At 45.7% G+C, this 20,071-nt stretch overlaps 1 protein-coding gene across 1 annotated transcript in view; it reads left to right on the forward strand.

The window, feature by feature from the left end:
• The window catches only part of SLX4IP (SLX4 interacting protein), a 190,725-nt gene extending 170,955 nt beyond the window's left edge, over positions 1-19,770 (forward strand). Inside the window, 4 exon segments of the mRNA XM_081255852.1 lie at positions 13,769-13,869; positions 14,893-15,361; positions 15,363-15,588; positions 15,591-19,770. Coding sequence (XP_081111978.1) covers positions 13,769-13,869; positions 14,893-15,361; positions 15,363-15,588; positions 15,591-15,610 — 816 coding nt within the window. The 3' untranslated portion in view covers positions 15,611-19,770.
• The last annotated feature ends 301 nt before the right edge of the window (positions 19,771-20,071 follow it).

The following is a 20,071-nucleotide window of genomic DNA, read 5'->3' on the forward strand; positions in this document are numbered from 1 at the left end:
GGCGGCCCAGAGAGAGTAATCCCCCTCCTTTGGGGGCAGAACGAATGCAGTCAGTGCTGTCCCCCAGCACCAGGGAGGTCTGTCACACGCACACCCCCGTGCACGAGGGACTCCGTGCAGGGAGGTGCTCCGTGTTGTTGCAATAGCTCTGCCCTGAGTGCCCACGTGCCAGGGATGTGGGAATCATGATGTGTACTTTGGGAAGAAAGGGCATTATTATGAGATGAGTCATTGTATTTTTCTTACTACAGTTTCTCATAAGAAATCTTGAAGCCCTTATAGCCTGAGTTTTGGACCTATTGCTAGAAATGGAGCTGGGAAACCTTTTTGCAAGTGTTTAACCTTTAGTTTCATAGTTTTGTTTTCCCTTCACCTTCTTTTCCTTAGAAATACCAAGAGCAGAAAGTAAATTTGTGTCGTGCTCAGTGTATCCCATTCCAGCAAATGTTTTCTTTCGTGTTTACAAACCCAGGTCCCCGTGTAAAGACTGCTTTCTTCCTCAGATGTAAAGCCCGGGGGGGGGCTTTGGGAAATTTAAAATTGTTTATCATTTTATCATTCCTTTATTAAAGGAAATAACGAATCATAACCAAAGTCATAGCTTTACTTTCCAAAGTAATAACTTTATGGTGTAAATAATCACAGAACTCTGTGTGTATCTGGGACATTTCAGAGTCAGCACAAAGCTGCTGTTTCATTAGAACATTGGTTACAGCGGCTCCTAGTCTCTGGAGAGCCTTCCCATCTGCTCTCACCATCACATTTTAACATAGTTTCCTGAGTACTGGCTCTGTGCCAGGAGCTCTGGTTAGGCACTGGGGAAACAAAGAAAAAGAAAAACAGTGCTCTTACCCTCAAGGAGCTTACAGTCTGGCAGGTCAAGGGTACTGAAGGTGACCCAGGTGACCTAAAAGTTGTCATTCTAATAGAACCTCCTCTTTTCTTAAAGACGTACCCGTTCTGTACTTTAATGGTTCAGTCAGCTCCTCTCTACAATTCGGGAAGGGAAGTCCAAAATTCTAAGTTACTCTCTTTTAAACCTAAGCTGTAAAAGTCTGTGATTGTTTGGGAAATTAAAAAATGGAATTTAGCACTAGAGCTGCAGAAACGTGGATGTGTACATTAAGATATTCAGACACCCTGCCTCACCTTCATTTGATTTGTGGCCAAGCTGTGAAAACAGCTGTTAAGATTCTTCACAAAGCGCTAGGCCCTCGCCCAGAGTAGAAGGATTGCTGGCACGCCCTGACAAGAGACAATATTTCAGCACTAAACTGAACGCTTCTCTTAAGTCAAGCTACTGTTTAATGTTAGAGAATCCTCCTTCTAGTTTATGAGTATAAAACTGAAATGCAAATGAGTCTAAAGAAGCAATAAACTGCCCTAGCCTGGGTTATTTTTAGCTCGGCTGTCGTATTTCTCAGCTGTGCGTAACTGAACCTCTGTGGGCCTTATTAGCCCTCCTCTCAGTCAAGGGGGAGGATATCAGATTATCTCAAAAATACTTTCTCACACTGAATTTCTATCAGAGAAAGCAGATGAAAATGTAGCTAAATAAAAACCACAAAATGATTTTGCACAAAAGAGCATTTTACTCATAGCTTTAAAAATTGTGATTGAAAACAAAAATTCAGGGGAGAGTTATAGTTTAATCTTAGGAAAGATAAATAGAAATTATAAGGAAACATTTCAGTCCTTAAGTTTTTAGACTAGAAGAAATAAACAACAATTTGACTGTGCACTAACTTCTGTACCCTGATGACAGAATTATTTAGCTTCCTTGAGGAAATTTCTGTGTAAGTTTAAAACACATTATTCAAGAGAGGAACTCTTTTTTTTTTGTACCAAAAAAATTAAATAAGTAGTGGATGATTTTTCTAGGTTTTTCTTACTGTATCGTAGACTTTAAGAATCCATTCTTCTTATCTTATTGTATTTCCTAAACAATGCTAGTGGTAAATTACATGGAAGCCATTAACAAGAGATTCCTGTAGCACTAGGAAAATTTCCTTGAGTGGGAAGAGGTCATTTCCATATTTCGCATTTCCCACAGTGTTCTGAACTTAGTTTTTTACTTAATAACTGCTTACCAAAATTGTACATGTTCATTGTACAAAAGATTTTAGAAACTAAAAATTACCCACAACTCCCAACACAAAGATAACCTTTGTTAATGATCTAGTCTGTACTCCTCTGTAGTTCATACTTGATAACTAAGTTTGGTCTGTATTTATTTTAACTAGTACCCACTCATTTGTGAATTGTCTGTTTATGTCAGTTTTTCTATTGGTATTTTTGTATTTCACAAACTCCTTACTATAGAAAAACTTCTTACATAGTAAGGAAAATAACTTCCAGTGAGTTTATCATTTACTTTTCAATTACATGACATTTTGGCTGTGTGGTAGGTGTCTGTGTCCTCGGCCGGGCCTGTGGATGGGCTGGATAAGGATGGGAACTATAGCGGCATCCATCACCTGCCTGCCCTCCCCTTGTGTGGACTGGCAGGTGGATGATGCTAACGAAAATGCTGCAGGGCGGGGGCCGCGGGCGATGAAGATGCTCTTGGTTGGTCCGGTCTGTCTAGAATAGTTTTTCTAGACAATGACAGAGATCATAAGAAAATTTTTTCTCAGGGGCAATCATTTTCTTTTAAGATCAACTATCCTTTGCTTGTATGTTACAGTAAATGGAGGTTTTGTTCTCCCTTCCTAATAATAAAATTCTCCCTGGGCTTCCCTGGTGGCGCAGTGGTTGAGAGTCCGCCTGCCGATGCAGGGGACGCGGGTTCATGCCCCGGTCCGGGAAGATCCCACATGTCGCGGAGTGGCTGGGCCCGTGAGCCATGGCCGCTGAGCCTGCACGTCCGGAGCCTGTGTTCCGCAACAGGAGAGGCTACAACAGTAAGAGGCCCACGTACTGCAAAAAAAAAAAAAAATTCTCCCAAATGATTAGCCAGCAGTACTTGTGAATGAGATGTCTCCTGGCCCCCATCTCCAGCCCTCCAAAGGAACCTGCCCTTTGCTGAGTTAGAACAGGTAGAATAGATAAGTTAGGGTAGGGCGTACCTCTGTTAGAATAGTTAGATAGGGTACGTTAGAATAGGATGTATCTGGGGCCTTTAATCCTTTGTGCCTTTTCCCCATAATGTACCTTTCCTGTGAGAGGCCTATAATCTCCCTTTGATGACTACTTAGATGATCAATTGAATTAAGCAAAACATGGCAGGGAATAGAACAGGTGAAAAAGGAATCAAACGTGAAATTATAAGACTTGACTTTGACCACTGCCTCTCCCCTCGCTCACTTGATGACCTTGGACGAGTCATTTGGCTTCTTGGAGCATCCATCCCCAGACTTATTAAGCAGAAGTAAAAGTGATGCCTGCCATGCAAGCCTTCCCAATGATCAAGTGAGATGATGAATACAAAAATGTAAATTCTAAAGGGCCAATGCAATACTAATTGTTATTATCACCATCATTCCCATTCTTCCCCAAAGAGGAGTTAATTTCAATGCCATTAACACCAGAGTGGCAGATAGCTGAACACCTTACCCCCTGTGCCAGAAATGAGAAACATACGTGCACATGTGATTTTCTCAAGAAGCTCAGCACTCTCATTTTTCATCTCCATTTGCCAACCCAGCTTCATTTTGCAACTATAAAAACTGAAGTACCAAAGAGTTAAGTGACCAAGCCCCATTTTGGCAGCAAGTCAGTGACGGACAAAGGGATACAACAAGAGCATAAACTCAAGGCCTCCTGTGGGAGCTCTGTTAACCACCATCCAGGGGAGGAGGAGGGAGAGACCACCGGTTAAAACGCCTTTCATTTCCAGTAGCTGCCAGTATACTCCCAGTGAGACATTGCTTTGGAGGAAGGACCCAGTCACTGCTCTGAGGTACAGAGGAGTTGGGAACCAGCAGATCTCTCAGGCCGACTTCCTAAAAGCCACACGGCCATCAGAACACCCACGGTGATAGCACAGACGGAGTCGACGTGCAAGGGTATTATGTTGGGAAAGTTCACTAGTACTCAGATGATTTAGACTTCGGTGCTCATTTTCCCAAGGAAGCAATGCCATAAATGGGGTGAGGTTCCCAGACGAGTCCACAGAAGTCTGTCACTATCACGAGACTGGAGACTTGGAAAGGGGGGGTCTCACTGTCTGTGTTTGAGGGAGATGGGGAGAGCTGTTCCTTCTGCATCCCTGGGCAGAGGGCCAGTTCTGAGCAGAATTGTGAAATCAGACAGTCATCTGTGGTGTCCTTGCTCTGACTCTCACGCCTCTTCCCACCGGCAACCAGGGCCACAGTGGGCCCTCCCTGGCCAGTCCTGCCACCTGCCTGGCTGCCCTGAACATTTACCCACCTCTCTCCTCTCCCATCCTGTCCAGACCCACATGCTCGGCCATGGGAGATGTCAGGGAAAAGATCACCACCACGAACGAAGGGCTGGCAACCTTCCTGTGGCTGTTGGCATTTTTCAACCACAGGCCTCTGAGGGAAGGTATTTTTGAATAAGGAGACCTCCAAGGGTTAGGGTAGTTCTGCCTGAGGTAATTGCCATTAAGTTTCTCTCTATTTTTCACAGCTATTTCCCTTCAACTTTTAAACTGGGCATTATTATCCTATGATTCATGAATCATCTGAAATTTTTTTAAAGAGTGGTATGTATTTTTATGTTTTTCTGGCCAAAGTGAAAGAGCTCTCTTCAATTCTCAGAGTGGTCAGTGAGTGGTCTCCCTTCTTGAGAAGCACTGGTCCCAAACCTACAAATTCTTTCAAGCACCCAAGTTTTCTCACAGTTGCATGGCACCAGAGACTCAACTATGGGGCCCGGGGCTGTTCAGGATTTATTTTTAGGTTCTCGAGGGTTAGGTAAGTGTACACTGGAAAATCCCTATGAAATGTGTACTTCCTACAAGATCACTTCCTTGATTTTCTTGTTTGTTTGTTTTCACTGATTTCATTTTCAGGTTAACATTCTTTTCAGCTCTTTTATTGGTACTTCCCTTGATCTGCACAAGATAGTTTCACAGTCCTCAATTCAGAAGGAATGAAAACTTAAAAACGATTATTTTAAAAAAACACACTAGGGTCTCTTAGGGTATCTGCTGCTAACCCGCGTGGCAGCAACATCAGCAAGGCTGTGCCTCTCTTCCCCTTAGAGACTCGCCCTTGCGTGGGGGGGCAGAGAGATGCAGGGCCTGGGGGCCAGAGGACCCTAGTGAAGCGCCAAGGCCTGTCCCTTGGGAATTGGGCAGGTGACATGGCCTCTTGGGTGTCACTTTCCTCATCTCTGTGATGGGGGAGGTCATGTCTGCCTGGTGGGTGTCTCATGAGGACTGGTCCCTATACCGGGTGCTTTGTCTGCGGCATCTCAGTACAGACGTCCTCCATCGTTATCACCTGCAGAGAAAAGGCCTTCAGGCCACGGTGGGATTCTTGAGATACCACTTTCCTTTTCATGTACCTCTTTTTGCTTTGGTTCCTTTGAGCCAATACACACATGTATGTTTCTATACTTTAATTGTTCGTGACTTCTCTGTCCCATCTGTTTTGGCCTTTTCACTCCCTTCACTTATTAAATACCAAATAATTTAAGAAAATCTTAGAAGTCACATTTGGGAAAGAGAGACCTCTTCATTTTAAGACGTGTGGTTTCTTCATGACCAGGTTGCGTCACCGTCTAAGACTGTGGTCGCTGTCGTATTTCAGGCTCTACTTGGGCTACTTTTCTGTGAGCAGCTCCTTTTGTGTCAGGTCACATTTCACCATGCTGACGCTCCTGGAAGTCGGTCATCAGGCATCACACCGAACTAGGAGGAACACTTTTCTTTCTGCCTTATTATTATAAAGTCACGAAGAACTGAAAGTAGTTCCAGTTTTTTACTTTAATTTTAGTACTTGCCCCTCCCCCCAAATAAGCTGATAATACATTACCTCTGTGCTGCCTTTATTGTTTGCAAAAGGCTTTTAGTTTTGTCGAGTGTTCTCACATACAACAACTTGTTAAGTGCAACAGACCTGAGAAGAGCTGGTATCGGTCTTGAACCTTTTAGTTTTCAAGGGACAGGAAGGCCAACTCTAAATGGCTTAGGAAGAACAGGGAGGTTTCTGGCTCATGTGCCTCAAAAGCCCAGACTTAGGTATGTTGATCAGAGGACAGAGACTTTCATCAGGACTGTTTCTCACCATCTGTCAGCATTGCCTTCCACTGTTGGGCTTCATGATCAGCCTCCATGTGGTGGTTGGTCCTGGTGGCTGCAGGTTCATGGGAAAAGAGAGAAGGCTCCTTCCTGGGCCACTGTAGCCCATGCATCTCTACGAGGCTCATGAATTCTGAACTCCGCTTCGCCTGGCCTGGGTCACAGGCCCACTTCTGGAGTCAGGCTTGAAGATGAGTCCTCCTGAAAGGCATGGACTTTGGATGGACAGTGGGGACATGACTCCCTAAAAAGAAAATCTGTGTATTGTTTCCAGGAGATGGGTGAGGGCCCACTATATAGCTATTATAACCTCCCCCCCACCCCCGTTTTTAAAAATAGATGAGGAAACTGATGTTCAGAGAAGATGCGGGGCTTGTCTAGACGCCACAGTGAGATAGTGACCGAGGGAAGCTGGACCCACGGACTTTGGGCTCAGTATTCTGTACTCTTCCTCCGTCTCCGTCTCTAACCAAGATGGCACACTGACCCCCTGGGCACAGTGGGGAGAGTGCTGCACCAGGGCCAGGCCTTCTCGACTCAGTCCTGCCCCCAGCTAAATGTGTGGCCTTAGACACTTAATCTCCTGGGTCTCGTTCTGTCAAATAGGGACACTACCTGTCTGCCAAATACTCAGTGAGGCCCCAGTGAGATGTGGGGAAAGAATTTAATCATGTAAGTTTCCTACAGATGCAAAGCGTCCTTCGCCTTCTTATAAACCCACGTGGTCTGCGCGGGTGTCAGATTTTCTTTCACAACAATGTCAAGAAAACGTGCTCAACGCTTTCCAGTTTCCAAAGTGTGTTTCTTTCATACCTCTTGCTGCATTTAAATTCCCCAAATAATCATGGACCAACTATGAGGGGCTTAAGGAACTGGCTCTGGGACAAGCCACCAAGGGGTGCCATTCCTTGGCCTCCGTCCCCGTCACCTCTGTGCTCCACCTTGCATCCCAGGAGCGTTAACCCGATCTGATCAATTCTGGGTGTGTCGTTCTGAGCAGATGTGATCACAAGGAATTCAGATACAGTCACATTATGAATGTGATTTAACAGCTATGTATTCTAATATTCTGTGGATTACTTTTAAAATATCCTGGTTGGGTTATTAGCTGTTTTCATTCGGAGTAAACAAAAGAGAATCAGAAGAAACTCATGTATGTAACCATGAGAAAATAGATCCAACTCTCAAAAGATAAAGACTGAAAGTACCATATTACTGCATTAAGTGCTTCTGTGAGAAAAATCTTAACAGCATCGAGGATCTTTTTTTTTGCCCCTTCTCCCGTTACTGCCTTCATATCTGGCAGGATGTTCTACAATCCTGGAAACAAGAGTTTGGAAGGATAACTTCTGCCATACCTTACACCCATGGCTGTAAGCGGGGGGCAGTGCACCAGGCTGCAGCAGGTGGTAGCTGGCCTGGGCTGTGACACTGGTGCCCACGCAGGGTCAGCCGACATCATGGCCCCCAGGATCTATCCACCCTGGACTGATACTGATATCCCGGGGGCCTGCATCCTGGTGCCAGGGGACTGGCAGCAACGTGTTCCCAAGAAGCTATGCTGTCCGATGAGCAGTGGGATTGCATTCGTGCTGCTTGTCCACGAATGCGGCACGGTAATAAGAAAACTCCCTGCCTCCCCAAGTTGTTTTGAGGGTGACGTTGGTGAATACGTGCAAAGCTTCTGAAACAGTGCCTGGAACTCAGTTGCGGGTTGACACATGGTGGCTGATCACCTCCCACCAAATAGGCCTGTTGCAGAGTCATCCCAGACTCACCCTCCATTACCCACCATGCCCAGTCCAGCTACCACCCAGTTTCTCTGCTCCCCTTTTACTGCAGAACTCTTCAAAAGTGTTGTCCGCACCCATGCTGGCCAGTACTGTGGCCACTGGCCACATCTGGCTATTGAGCATTTGAAGTGTGGCGGGTCAGAAGTGTAGAATCCACCCCAGATTTCAAAGGCAGTACGAAAATATAAACTCTCTCAATAATTGTATATGGATCACATGTTGTAAAGGTAACATTTGGAGTTGAATAATGCATTATTGAAGTCTAATGTCACCAGTTTCCTGTTACTTTTTCATGGGTCCCTGGAAGATTTAAGGTCACCTGTACAGCACAGGTCATATATCCACTGGAGAGTGCTGGTCTCCACTCTGCCTCCACTTCACTCTCGGACACGTTCCAGGTATGCTTGGGTCCCAGCGCTTCACCAAAAATAGCTTTCATCAAGTCACCTTCCACTGGTCAGTTTTCACTCCTGAAGGCTCAGCAGCTTTTGACACGGTTGTCACTTTTTTTTTTTTTTTTTTTTTTTGCGGTACACGGGCCTCTCTCACTGTTGTGGCCTCTCCCGTTGCGGAACACAGGCTCCAGACACGCAGGCTCAGTGGCCATGGCTCACGGGCCCAGCCGCTCCGCGGCACGTGGGATCTTCCCGGACCGGGGTTCGAACCCGTGTCCCCTGCATTGGCAGGCGGACTCTCAACCACTGCGCCACTAGGGAAGCCCATGGTTGTCAGTTTTAAGGAAGCCATTTCTCCTCTTGCCTCCAGGGACACCATGTCACGTTGACTCTTCTCTTTCCTCACTAATGATTCCCTCTTAAGTCTTCCTTTCTGAATCCTCCTCGTCTTCTCAACTTCTTTTTCCTCATCCAAACACACTCCCCCCAGAACTCATCCAGACAGATGCCTTTAAATACCGTCTCTGTGGACTTCCCAGCTTTGTGTCTGCAGACAGAACTCTCTCTCTCTTCCTAGAAGCTGTAGCTTAGCCACCTGCTCAGCATCTCCATTCTTCATCCAGGACAGCTCTTAAAGCTTACATACCTAAAATGGATTTCTTGGTTTCACTTCCCCAAGCCCGCCTCTCCCCCAGTACTTCCTGTATTGGTAAAGGGTAACTTCCTTCGTCCAGTTGTTTCAAGCACGGATCGTGGAGTTATCCTTGACTTTTTTCTTCCGCTCACTCTCTGTATCCAAGCCATCAGCTTATTCTGTTGGGTCTCCCTTCAAATTGTATTTCCAGTCAAACTACTTCTCACCACCACCTGCCTCCTCCAAGACCCACCGTCCTTGAATGGACCATTGCGGTATCCTCACTGGTCTCCCTGCTTCCACCCTTGGCCCTCTGTTATACCCAAGGCGATCCACTTAAAATACCAAGTCACTTTTCTTCTTGGAATCTTCCAATGGCCTTACCATCATCGACACACACGCGCACACACACACACACGCACACACGCACCTCTTACCTGCTGCCTGACCCCTCCCCAGGTTTGAAATGCTCTTCTCAGGTGCTTGTGCGGCCCATCCTCCACTCAGCTCTGTGGGTAGAGCTTACCTTGTTACCTCCCACAGCCTTCCCTGACCACCGTATGTAAAACTGCACCCCAGCAACCCTTTAGAGGTTCATTTCTCCTCATAACATCATCACCACCTGACATTGTATGGTGTTTTGTTTGTTGTCTTCCCCACTGGGATGGAGACTCCGTGACAGGAAGAACATTTTCTGTGGGTCCATGTCCATCTCTGCAAGGACCTCAGACAATGCCTGATGCAGAGTTCAGTGGTGCCTGATGGGATGACTCTGCTTGGTTTTCAATTCCATGCCCCTAAGAACAGAAGTTTATTAACTCCGCCGGGTATCACAGTCACTGGGGAACTTGCTAAAATGTGCGTGCCCTGATACCGCCACCCCCTCAGCCCCGAAACCCAAATGCAGTAGATTCTGGGGTAGAATCCTGGACGTTTCTGAACAAGCTCCCCAGGTGGTTTTGATGCTGCGTACGTGGACCGCTCTCTGCCAGGTGCTGCCTTGGTGTGCCAGTCTACATTTGTGTACCTGCTGCTCTGCTCTGTTGAGCTTTGTTTCATGCACATCGGTAGTCCTTGAATCACCTGGGAGCCTAAATATAGATCTAGCCCCACCCCAGCTCTTGTGACTCAGAACTTCCAGGGATGGGTCCCGAGAATCAATATTTTTGAAAAGCTCCCTCTGTGCCTCTGATAACAGCTAATCTTCCCACTAGCCTTTGGGAGGCCTGGGTATGTTTTATGGACTCCTTGAGGAGGATATAACCTTGAGAGCGGGTATTTTTAATGTCTTTTTTAGGCCACCTTCACTCCCCATCCCTCATTAATCCAACAGTGTTCTTTCTGTTCAAAAGTAGTACTCAGTAAGTCACTGTGGAGTGAATAAATCCTTGATTTATCCACAATTGCAACTTGCTTTGTAACTTGAACATCCACTAGTATGTCTCACTACATTTCAACCCAGCTCATTCTGGTGGGTATTCTCTTTGTAGTCCTTTCTGTCCAGGAATTTAAAATATGTTTCCCAGGTCAGACCAGACAGCACTGGGGGTAATACCCACCCCCATCACACTTAGGCACTCACCTGCTGTGCCTCCCCATTGGACCTGTGCTGGGGCGCGTGGGCTTTGGCTGTCCTTGACGTACGGTGCATCCACTTGTCTCCAGAGCATCCCCAGGAATGGAGGCGGGCCTGACCCCTTGCTCTGGGTGCCTGCCTGGGCTGCTCAAGCTGCTGAGGAGGGTATCTCCCTAATGAGACTTCTGGGGCCGGTAGCCTTGCTCCACTTCGGTCTCGTTGCTCCCTGGAACTGTATATAGACACACCTTTACAGGTGGACGTTTTTATTTTATTTTATTTTATTTTTCATTTATTTATTTTTGGCTGTGTTGGGTCTTCGTTGCTGCGCACGGGTTTTCTCTAGTTGTGGCGAGCGGGGGCTACTCTTCGTTGTGGTGCGCGGGCTTCTCATTGCAGTGGCTTCTCTTGTTGTGGAGCACGGGCTCTAGGCGTGCGGGCTTCAGTATTTGTGGCTCACAGGCTCTAGAGCACAGGCTCAGTAGTTGTGGTGCCTGGGCTTAGTTGCTCCACGGCATGTGGGATCTTCCCGGACCAGGGATCAAACCCATGTCCCCTACATTGGCAGGTGGATTCTTAACCACTGTGCCACCAGGGAAGTCCCTACAGGTGGACATTTTTAAAACCAAAATCCTCAAAGTATTACCAAAGGGAAATAAATAAATGGGGGGGAGAGGTGACCAGGGAAAGATAGTTGCAGCATTTTCTTCCTTAGCTAGACTCAGAGCTAGCGTCCAGGTTGTGAAGAATCATTGATGATTGATGATGATCCATAGCAATCCTCTTGGTTAACCTGTTTCTTAAATCTTGAGTCCCCCTGCAGTGCCCACTCTGGACTTTGGATGGCCTGCCCGTAGCCTTCTTGAATATGTTGGGTTTGTCTGTATTCTTTGCAGAAGATGTCAGGGTCGTTAGTCACACAGAATCTGAAAAGCAGCAGTGTCATCCGGGTAAGCCCTGGAGGCACTTGCCACCTCAGCCTTAAGACTTTTGCTTCTGGATAAGCCACGGTTGCATTTTGATGCCAGATGTGAGAAGCCATTAGTAATCAGGACAAGTCCCTTGGGACGTCCTGCTCGCAGGTGGTAGCTGCTTCCTCTGGAATACTTGTTTGGGGGGCACCGGAGGCTGTGATTTAGTGACAGAGGGGAGTGGATTCACCCTAAGATGTAAGAGTGAGAGACTTCTCATGGGACCTGACAGCTCAGGGGCTGAAGGAGTCTAATCTCTCTCCTCCCCGCCCACCCAGTCTTCATACAAATGTAAATATGCCTCCTTCAACAAATTGCCAAATGTGGTTTTAATTCGGAAGCGGGAGACCCTGCCTCACCTCTTTCTTTGTTCTTTTTCTTTTCTTTCCTTCTTGCTTTTTTTCTTTTTTTTCTTTTTTTTTTGTTTAACACGAACTCACAGGTTTTGCACTTTTTGAGCTGGACATTTCCTTCTGTCACTCTGTCACTCTTTCTGTTGTTGTTTTCTTCCAAGGACATTTCGCCCATTGTTTGCTGTCAGAGGACTTCGGGAGGAGAGTCGATTGTCCTGTGTTTTTTAGAGATGTTTTTGAAGTTCCCATAGGAAATGCAGAGTGATCTTTAAGCTTAAAAAATAAATAAATAAAGGCAGCGGTTGAATCGGGCATGAGATGCAAAGAGTGTCACTATCGCAGCATCATATGTTATGTGCTCTGTGCAGTATCCATTGTTGTTATTTACGACCCTGTCTGCCTCCATTGTGGACTTCTTCCAGCCTTGGGGAATTTACATCATTCCTAATAGCAAAAGGCTTTCTGGTTCCCACAGAGTTGTTCAAAGCCTGACTCATGCTCCTTATGTTAATTGTTCAGCTCTGAAAATACAGCACTTACAGGGTGTGGTTGCAAGGGGGAGATCTACTGTACTTATAGGGCATGTTTAGAAGTGTTTCACACATAAATCTCAATCTCTCTCTGTCATTTAACTTTTAAACTAGCCCTTTTTGGTCATCTAGTAAGTCTTAGGGGAAAGAAAAGGGACAAGCATCAAAATGCAGTATAATCCAATAAAACCTATTGTATTCTATTCACTGACTCTTCAAACTGACTTGGGTCATAACTGGACATGACTCTGAGTGACATTGGTCCAAGTCTGAACCGTAGGCAGAGTTAGTGAGAGCTAACGGCTGGTACTCAGTGGCGCAGGGCAGTGATTGTACGAAGCTCATGGCATGGCTCTGTGGGACACCCGGGCGACTCACTGATGGCTGCCGCCTACCAGGCTCTCTGGGGCTGTCATTCTTAATCCAGTGTAGGTCTAAAGCAAGGACCTACTGGTACCTTACCAACACCATTCCTTGGGGCAGCAACATTTTACTGTGGAATTGGCTGGAGAAGGGTACTTAGAAATGTACCAGAAAATAAAAGAAGTTAACACCTTTTCTGAATGATCTACATGCTAACAAAAAGGAAACAACTTTCCAAAATTAAGAAATGGGTCAATGTCGGTGACGGTTGGGAGGTTTTTACGTTTTATAATTGCTTCCTTATGAAGCTGCCATGGGAATATATAAGGATAGATAGATAGACAGATAGATTACTTAAGAGTTATCTAAAACCATGTTAGTGCTCTCAGTTTAAGGAAAAAAAAAAAAAAACTCCCAGTTTTTTAGTAACCAAGATTACAAACTCCAGTTTCCAAAGTACCCGTATTGAAAGGCTTAACTCTTGACCCTGTCTTGAGTATTGCAAAAGCCATATTTTGCATTTTTGTCAATAGAGAAAATGTAAGAATTCTGAGGCTAACCAGGGCACAGACCACTGTGCCACCAGGTCTCTCCGGAAGGTCAGGCCCACAGTCACACGGCTGCCTGGCTCCTGGCTCTGGGCGTCGTCACAGGGCCACAGAGATATCAGATAGTGGCCGAGCGTTCCCAGATGGCTTGGAATCACCATCTTGCACGTTTGTGGTGCACGTTTATGTATGAAGCGTGTGCTGGGAAGCCAAGGGAAGTGACAATTTACCAAAAATTTCTAAACTAAAAAACATTAGAATGGCTTAACACGACATAGTTACATCCAGTCCTCACCAAATGAAATCTGTTCACCGGGGCATTTGGAGTGGAACTGTTTTTCCTCCTGATCAGCTAATAGATTTCTGGTTGAACTTTTGTTATCTTTTGGAATAGCCGGGAAGAGCTCTCCAAGGAGCATCGGAGGATCGTGCTGCGTGCGTGGAGAGGCCGCTTCTTCCTGGCGCAGAGCTCAGGAGAAACGCTCTGCAAGACCTGTAGGTCCCACGAGTTTCCTTTCCCTCCCTCTGGACTGTCTGTATGGACTGGCACATAACACGAGGTCTAGAATTCAGCAGGAGTGCTCGGACCCTAATCACAGAAGCCCCTCTGGCGCTGACCCTACTCTAAGTTACAGACTGGCTTTTTCCTCCTTCCAAACTCCTTTTCTCTCGCTTTCTGGACAGTGGGGAGCAAGGCCTTGCTTCACAGGTGTGTTGCAGAGAGTAATTAATGACAAGCGCTTTGAAGATGAAGACACCTGTTGAGGGTATTTTGTACAACCTTCCGAGCAACCCCAGACAGATCTGAGAAAATACACTCCTTTCCTAAGGTGCCTGTTCTGACCCTCGTGTCATTGTGATAACCCTCGGGCCCCTCAAAGCAACAGTAAGAACACAGACATACGTATTGGTTCCCAGACTAAAGCTTAGGCTAAAGAAATATTTTAGTCTCAATAGAATGGCTCCAGTCTCTGAATTCTCCCCGGGCAGCTTCTATCCCGCTCCTCCAAGTGAATTTCACACTTACTTAGAGTGCAGTTTGCATTATCAGTTGTATGTGTGTTGTAGAAAGGGGGTTTGTGTAGTTACAAGCATGTTCTTATACACACACACGCACACACACACACACACACACAGAGCCTGTGCTTTGGATGTATTTGAGCATTTACTTCTGGGAAAAAAAGCAATGTATTAAATGTAGGCAATATTGATCTTTAACATCTGAAATGAATGCCTCTCAGCCTTAGTTAAAGTATGAACTCCATCATAACTCCATTGATAACCCAGTGGTCGATAAATAAAGTGTGTCCTCGGGTACTGGACAATGTGATGGCTCTTGCTTGATCTGGTCTGCATGTAAATATACACTTGGGGATTTCCCTAGATTGGCCGAGGGGTGAGGAGAAGGGAGAGTAGCACATGCGTCCTGCTTCAAGTGTAAGAAGTGTGACAAGGGGGATCTGGAGGAAACCTGGCCATTACAGCTTTACAAGACAAAAAAATCTTTCTTTGTTTTAGTGTGAACCCAACTGAAACAAAAAGGAGCGTCGTGAGCAAATCACGGAGCAGCAGGAACAGTGTGGGAACATCCAGTGACTCAGTGATTGCGGAGGTAGCACGGAAGAGGGGGGACAGCCAGGCCCCATCCGGGCCCCCGTCCACGGGACAGGCGAAGGCTTACATAAAGGCAGCTGAGAGCCACCGGGGGCTTCCCGTTCCAAAGCTGGAGAAAGTTCATCAGCCCCCGCCAGAAGGCACCAGCAGCCAGCAGAAACCTCATCCTGGGGCGCGGTTAGAGACGGGGCTTCTACGCGGGAGCCCTGTCTGTAGCTGTGAGTCAGCATCCCCGGGTCCAAAACAAAGTCCACGAGGAGCCAGAGCACAGCAGAAACGCAGGAGGAACCACGGCTCTGTGGAAGACGCCGACCACCGCAAGAGAGCTGCTCTTGCAAGTGACCGATTAGTCCCGAGGGAAATAATGGTGGAAAAAAAGCAAAGCTGTCAAGGTTTTGCCAACTTCAGATCTGTCAGATCCGGGGTTACTTTTGAAACGAGATTTGGCAGAAACCGCGTCTAATGAAGAGTTGCATGCTTTGGAAAATCTCTCCTCCAGACATCTTAGGAAAAATAAGCCAGGGCAGGCACGGCACACTGGCTCAGCCACAGACACTGAAAGATTAGCTACGACTCAGGGCAGCCTGAGCAAGAAAAGAAAGAGTACGAAAGAGGCCACTAACGTACGGAAGACAATTGCAAACGCGTACTTGAGGATGTAGTGGCCAAGCCTGTGACAAACGAGCAGTGTGTCCAGATGCCGTGATTTTAAAGGAATTCGGAGGATTGTTTCACATAGAAAATATATACCTGCGTTGGGGTCAGCTGTCAAAGCAGTGGCCCCCAGGAGCCTACGTGCTTGTTCTGACAGCATTGCTACTTTCCCATTCACACTTCATAAGTGTCTTCAGAAATGTACTTTAATGATAAATAGCCACTCACTTTGTTGTCAGTGACAGTGTCCATGAAGGAACCGCGTGCAGAGACCAATCTTGTGCCTCCTTGTCACATCCCTGGACGGCCCACACGACGGGCCACAGTGCTGCTGGTCAGTTCTCCTACCCTTCAGCCCGAGGAGGGCAGCACTGGAGGAACAGGCTAGCGGTTCACACTGTCTGCCTGTGGCACCAGCATCAGGGTCCGAATCTGTGGAAGAAATGCAGAGCCTGGGTCCCACCCAGACCTACAGAATGAGAAACTCGGGGGGATTCTGAAACCTGCCCACGTTCGAGAACCACCGGACTAATGGGAGACTCCCTAGGGTTGATTCCCTCCAGCCTGGCAATTCTGGCCTCCAGCGCATCGGCAGGGGCCTACGTGTGGACATGCACCCGTCATGCCCCCTCAAACCTGTAAAGCACCTGGGTTCAGTGTATGAGTCACTCTGTTCCCAGGTTCTTAAGCAGGGCGGCCACAGAGCCCAGGGAGCTGTGACTTTATCCTAAGAGTTGCAGGACATTTACATATAATTCAGCTCAACATTAGAGGAAGATGTGGGAGAAGCTTGTTCTTGCTTGTAGCTCAGGCATGTCCCTGCCCTTGCCGCCACCTCTGAGATGCTGGTTTAAGTTCAGGACAGACCAGAACCCAAGTGGAACTCAGCGGCCAGAGTTTGCGGTTTTCCACTTGGAAGGCTTCACAGGCAGTTTAAGTTTCAAACCAGGAGCCTTCCATTTGCAGTATCACCCACTGTTGTCTCCAGTGGACTTGCTGAAATGTCCCGTAGTGAATCATAGCAATGACTTATTTTGGGTGGACACCTACAGTAGATTTTCTTAACCCAGTTTCATTCTAAAATAAGGAAGAAACCATACGCCAAGGCCACCCATCAAATGTATCTTTTTTCCTGCTCAACATTGGGTGGTCCTTTGAAGTAGTACCTCCCTAGTAACAAGGAAAACCAAGTATATTCCCCAAAGTGTAGGAGTTAGCAAAAATTAACCCAGAAAAAAACCCAACAATATAAAAGAATATGGAAGCAGACACAGTGTAAGTTCATGCTTAAGATTAATTAGTGGCTTCTCCCAGCTCATTGTGTCCTTCCCCACTCTCCTTTCCCCTCTTAGATTGCAGGGCAAGGCTCATTAAGAGGCAGCCATATTTCATGGCATCATTTTGTGACATGAAGCTAAGTCTTGCTTGCCATACCTGGCCGTGGATACAGGTGCTAGCCCTCTGATGTTCCAGACTCTCCTGGTAGCCTGTTCCCTTCCTATGGTCCCAGCCTCATCACCCCGACCAGGAACATGGCCCCGCCCGCTGATACCCCCTCCTCTTCCCACTTAGCTTTTTTCCTGCCCCAGGTGATTCCAGGCAGAGGATTCTATAGGAGAGGGAGCCCAACAGAATACCAACCACAGCGGAGCAGATTCTGCTCCTCCAGTAGGGGCAGACTACCCAGGGTGGAAACCTCCCGAGAAGGTGGTCGAACATGGCCCATCCTGGGCCCCTCTCTCAGAGCGATGCATATTCTCGGTGTGCTCTTCATTAAAGACTGGACCACAGTGTGTCACTGACTCTTCTTAAACAATTATTGGAACAGTTTAAGCAGAGAGGGCACAAATAATAACCCAGGGAATAGGCCAAGAAACAATGAGCTCCCTGGAAGAGTCTGGAATTAAAAAGAGCCATTCCAATAGCTGCTGCCTACCCCAGAACTAGGAGGTATTTGAACTGGAGGCACCAGAGAAAGTTTTTATCGAGTTTTTATTTCATTAGTTGACCTAGGCCTGGTGGTTAAAGCCAATACTTACACGCTTAGTGATCGTCCTTCAAGAAAAGTCTTGTTTTAGAGTTTGGTATATTTGTGGAAAAAACAATGACTGTGAGCTAGAGGGAAAATGGCACCTTTGGCTGTAGATAGATATGGTCTTTCTCACAGCCATCATGTATGTGGGATTTTTATCAGGATTGACAGAGGGAACAGCTCTCTGCTTCCGCAATAGGGCATGTGTTTGAGGAATTTCACCTTCAAGCATGTTCCTTCCACATGTCTGAAACACCCCTGGATCTCTTGTTACTTGAGTGGTTCTTTGATTCTTTGGATATTTGGAAGTACGGGGTGGAAAAGGGCTGCCAGGTTTTTTTTTGTTGTTGCTTATTAGGTGGGAAATGAAGAGTTGGTTCTTTACTGCCAGAAGTGGGTGTGTTTTGATATTCTTAATAATCTTAATAATTTCCAGCATCTGAAAATCTGAGACCCTGTCAGTATTCTTAGTTAAAAAGAATAAGTTCTTCAACCACTTACTTAATAAAGCAAATTAAATGTATAGTCAAGTTCCCGTAAGTCTAATGCTTGGAATCCAAGTCTGATGCTATGGATCCAATTTGATTAATGTTATAAGTTTGAACTCCCTAACTTTCTCGATGTCATGGCTTCTACGTCACCTCCAAGTGCTTTCAAATGACTTTTTAATAGACTGGTGTTGGTTTTTTGTTGTTGTTGTTGTTGTTTAATGTTTGCAAATGTCTGAGAACAGTCAGTGTGACTTTTCTTAAACATTTTTCTTTTCTTTGCCTCTGGAGGTTAACTGTCATCCAGATATGCATATAAATTGCTAAATGCAAGGGAGCAAACATTTGGGGAGAGAGGAGTAAACGCTGCAGCTTTTGTGCTCACTTATTTTAAATGAAAAAAATAGGAAAAATGTATTTCATTTTATAAAAAGCAAGCGTCACGAAAACTCTCTGTATTTTGATTTTTGGAGAATATAGCTTCTTTCTGAATGAGATATCTCAGGGTATATCTTGGGGACAGCAACGGGATCACAGTTAATTTGTTTGCTCTCAGTTTCGTGTTTGGACTTTAGCATGAATTGTTGTGCCTATCAGTGGCTTTTGATTTCAGAAAGAGCTCAGAGAGAGCAGAGTACGTAAGGGAAGGAAACCTCTGTACCCAAGAGAGTGGCCTGGGATCACGGTGTCACCGTTCCCAGTTTCCTTGAATTCCTTCTTGGCAGGACCCACTGTAATATCTCCACAAAATTCTGGTGAGTGGCCTTCCTTTGGCTTTCCTAAGAGCCAAAACCTCTCTATTCGGTGTGCTGTGCTATGGCTTGAGTATGGAAATCCTTTTAATTTCTTCTTTTATGAGGAAATTTCCATGCTTCGTTTGTCAAGACAAGAGAGTTCAAACGTTGTTATTGAAACACAGAGGAATTGAAACACGTTGCAACAAGTAAGAAATCAAAGTTAAGCTGATTTCTGTTCAACAGTTTAAAGTCTTCCTTGGTACAAAATAAATTAAGCATTGTAAAATGAAGTTAATTCAGAAAATCACTCAGGGCAGAAGTCTAACCATGTATATCATTGGTATTACAATTTATGATGTAATTAAATTCTCAGAAATCTGCAGAACTCCCTCTAATTTGGTTTCTGTGTTTACTTAACAAGACAAGGAACAAATACATGTCAACGTGTAGCTTAACAGAGGGAACTTGAGTGGATGAAATTATTGCCTTTAATTGTCGAGAACTGCTCAGTACCAGGGTTGGATTTAATCACATAAGTTGTATTATGCAGCATGATATTATTACCTGATGATTGCTGTTACAGTTACTTATCAAAAATCTTGTTAATTAAACAAAAATCAGTGAAACCATACATTTGATCCCCAAGCACCTGACCAGGCAACTAAAGGTATGGATTTGACAGATCCCCAGAATAAACTTTCTTCAGTCAAGGTAGAAAGCCAAACACTGCAGGCATCACCAGGAGAGCTCCCTTCTCCCATTAGCCGTATCCTCGCATTTGTTTTGTTTAAACTGCTAAAATAGTTCAAATAGTTGTGCATGCCTAGGGGATGAAACTCGTATGTAGTGTCAATGAGCCTGTTTTATGAATAAAAAGTAAAATTGTTTTAAAAAAGTAAATTAGTACATGTCACTTTTCTTTAAAGCAAGTGAATTAGCCCCAAGGAATATACATTCAAAATGCCCTTTTCTGAACATGCTGTCTATAACATTATGTTCTATTGGTTGGAGACTTTTTCCTCCTTGAAGCAATTCTGAGGTTTTGAAGACTGTGTTAAAATAATCAAAGGGGCTCTTCATTTGAACCATTGGCCCTAAAGATTTAGGTCTGGAACACCCTGTGCGGGATGTTGCGGTTAAATTGGCCCGTAAGACTTGGGGCGGCCTCTACA

Source organism: Mesoplodon bidens (genome assembly GCF_964165515.1).
Source record: "Mesoplodon bidens genome assembly, chromosome: 15".
NCBI lineage: Eukaryota > Metazoa > Chordata > Mammalia > Artiodactyla > Ziphiidae > Mesoplodon > Mesoplodon bidens.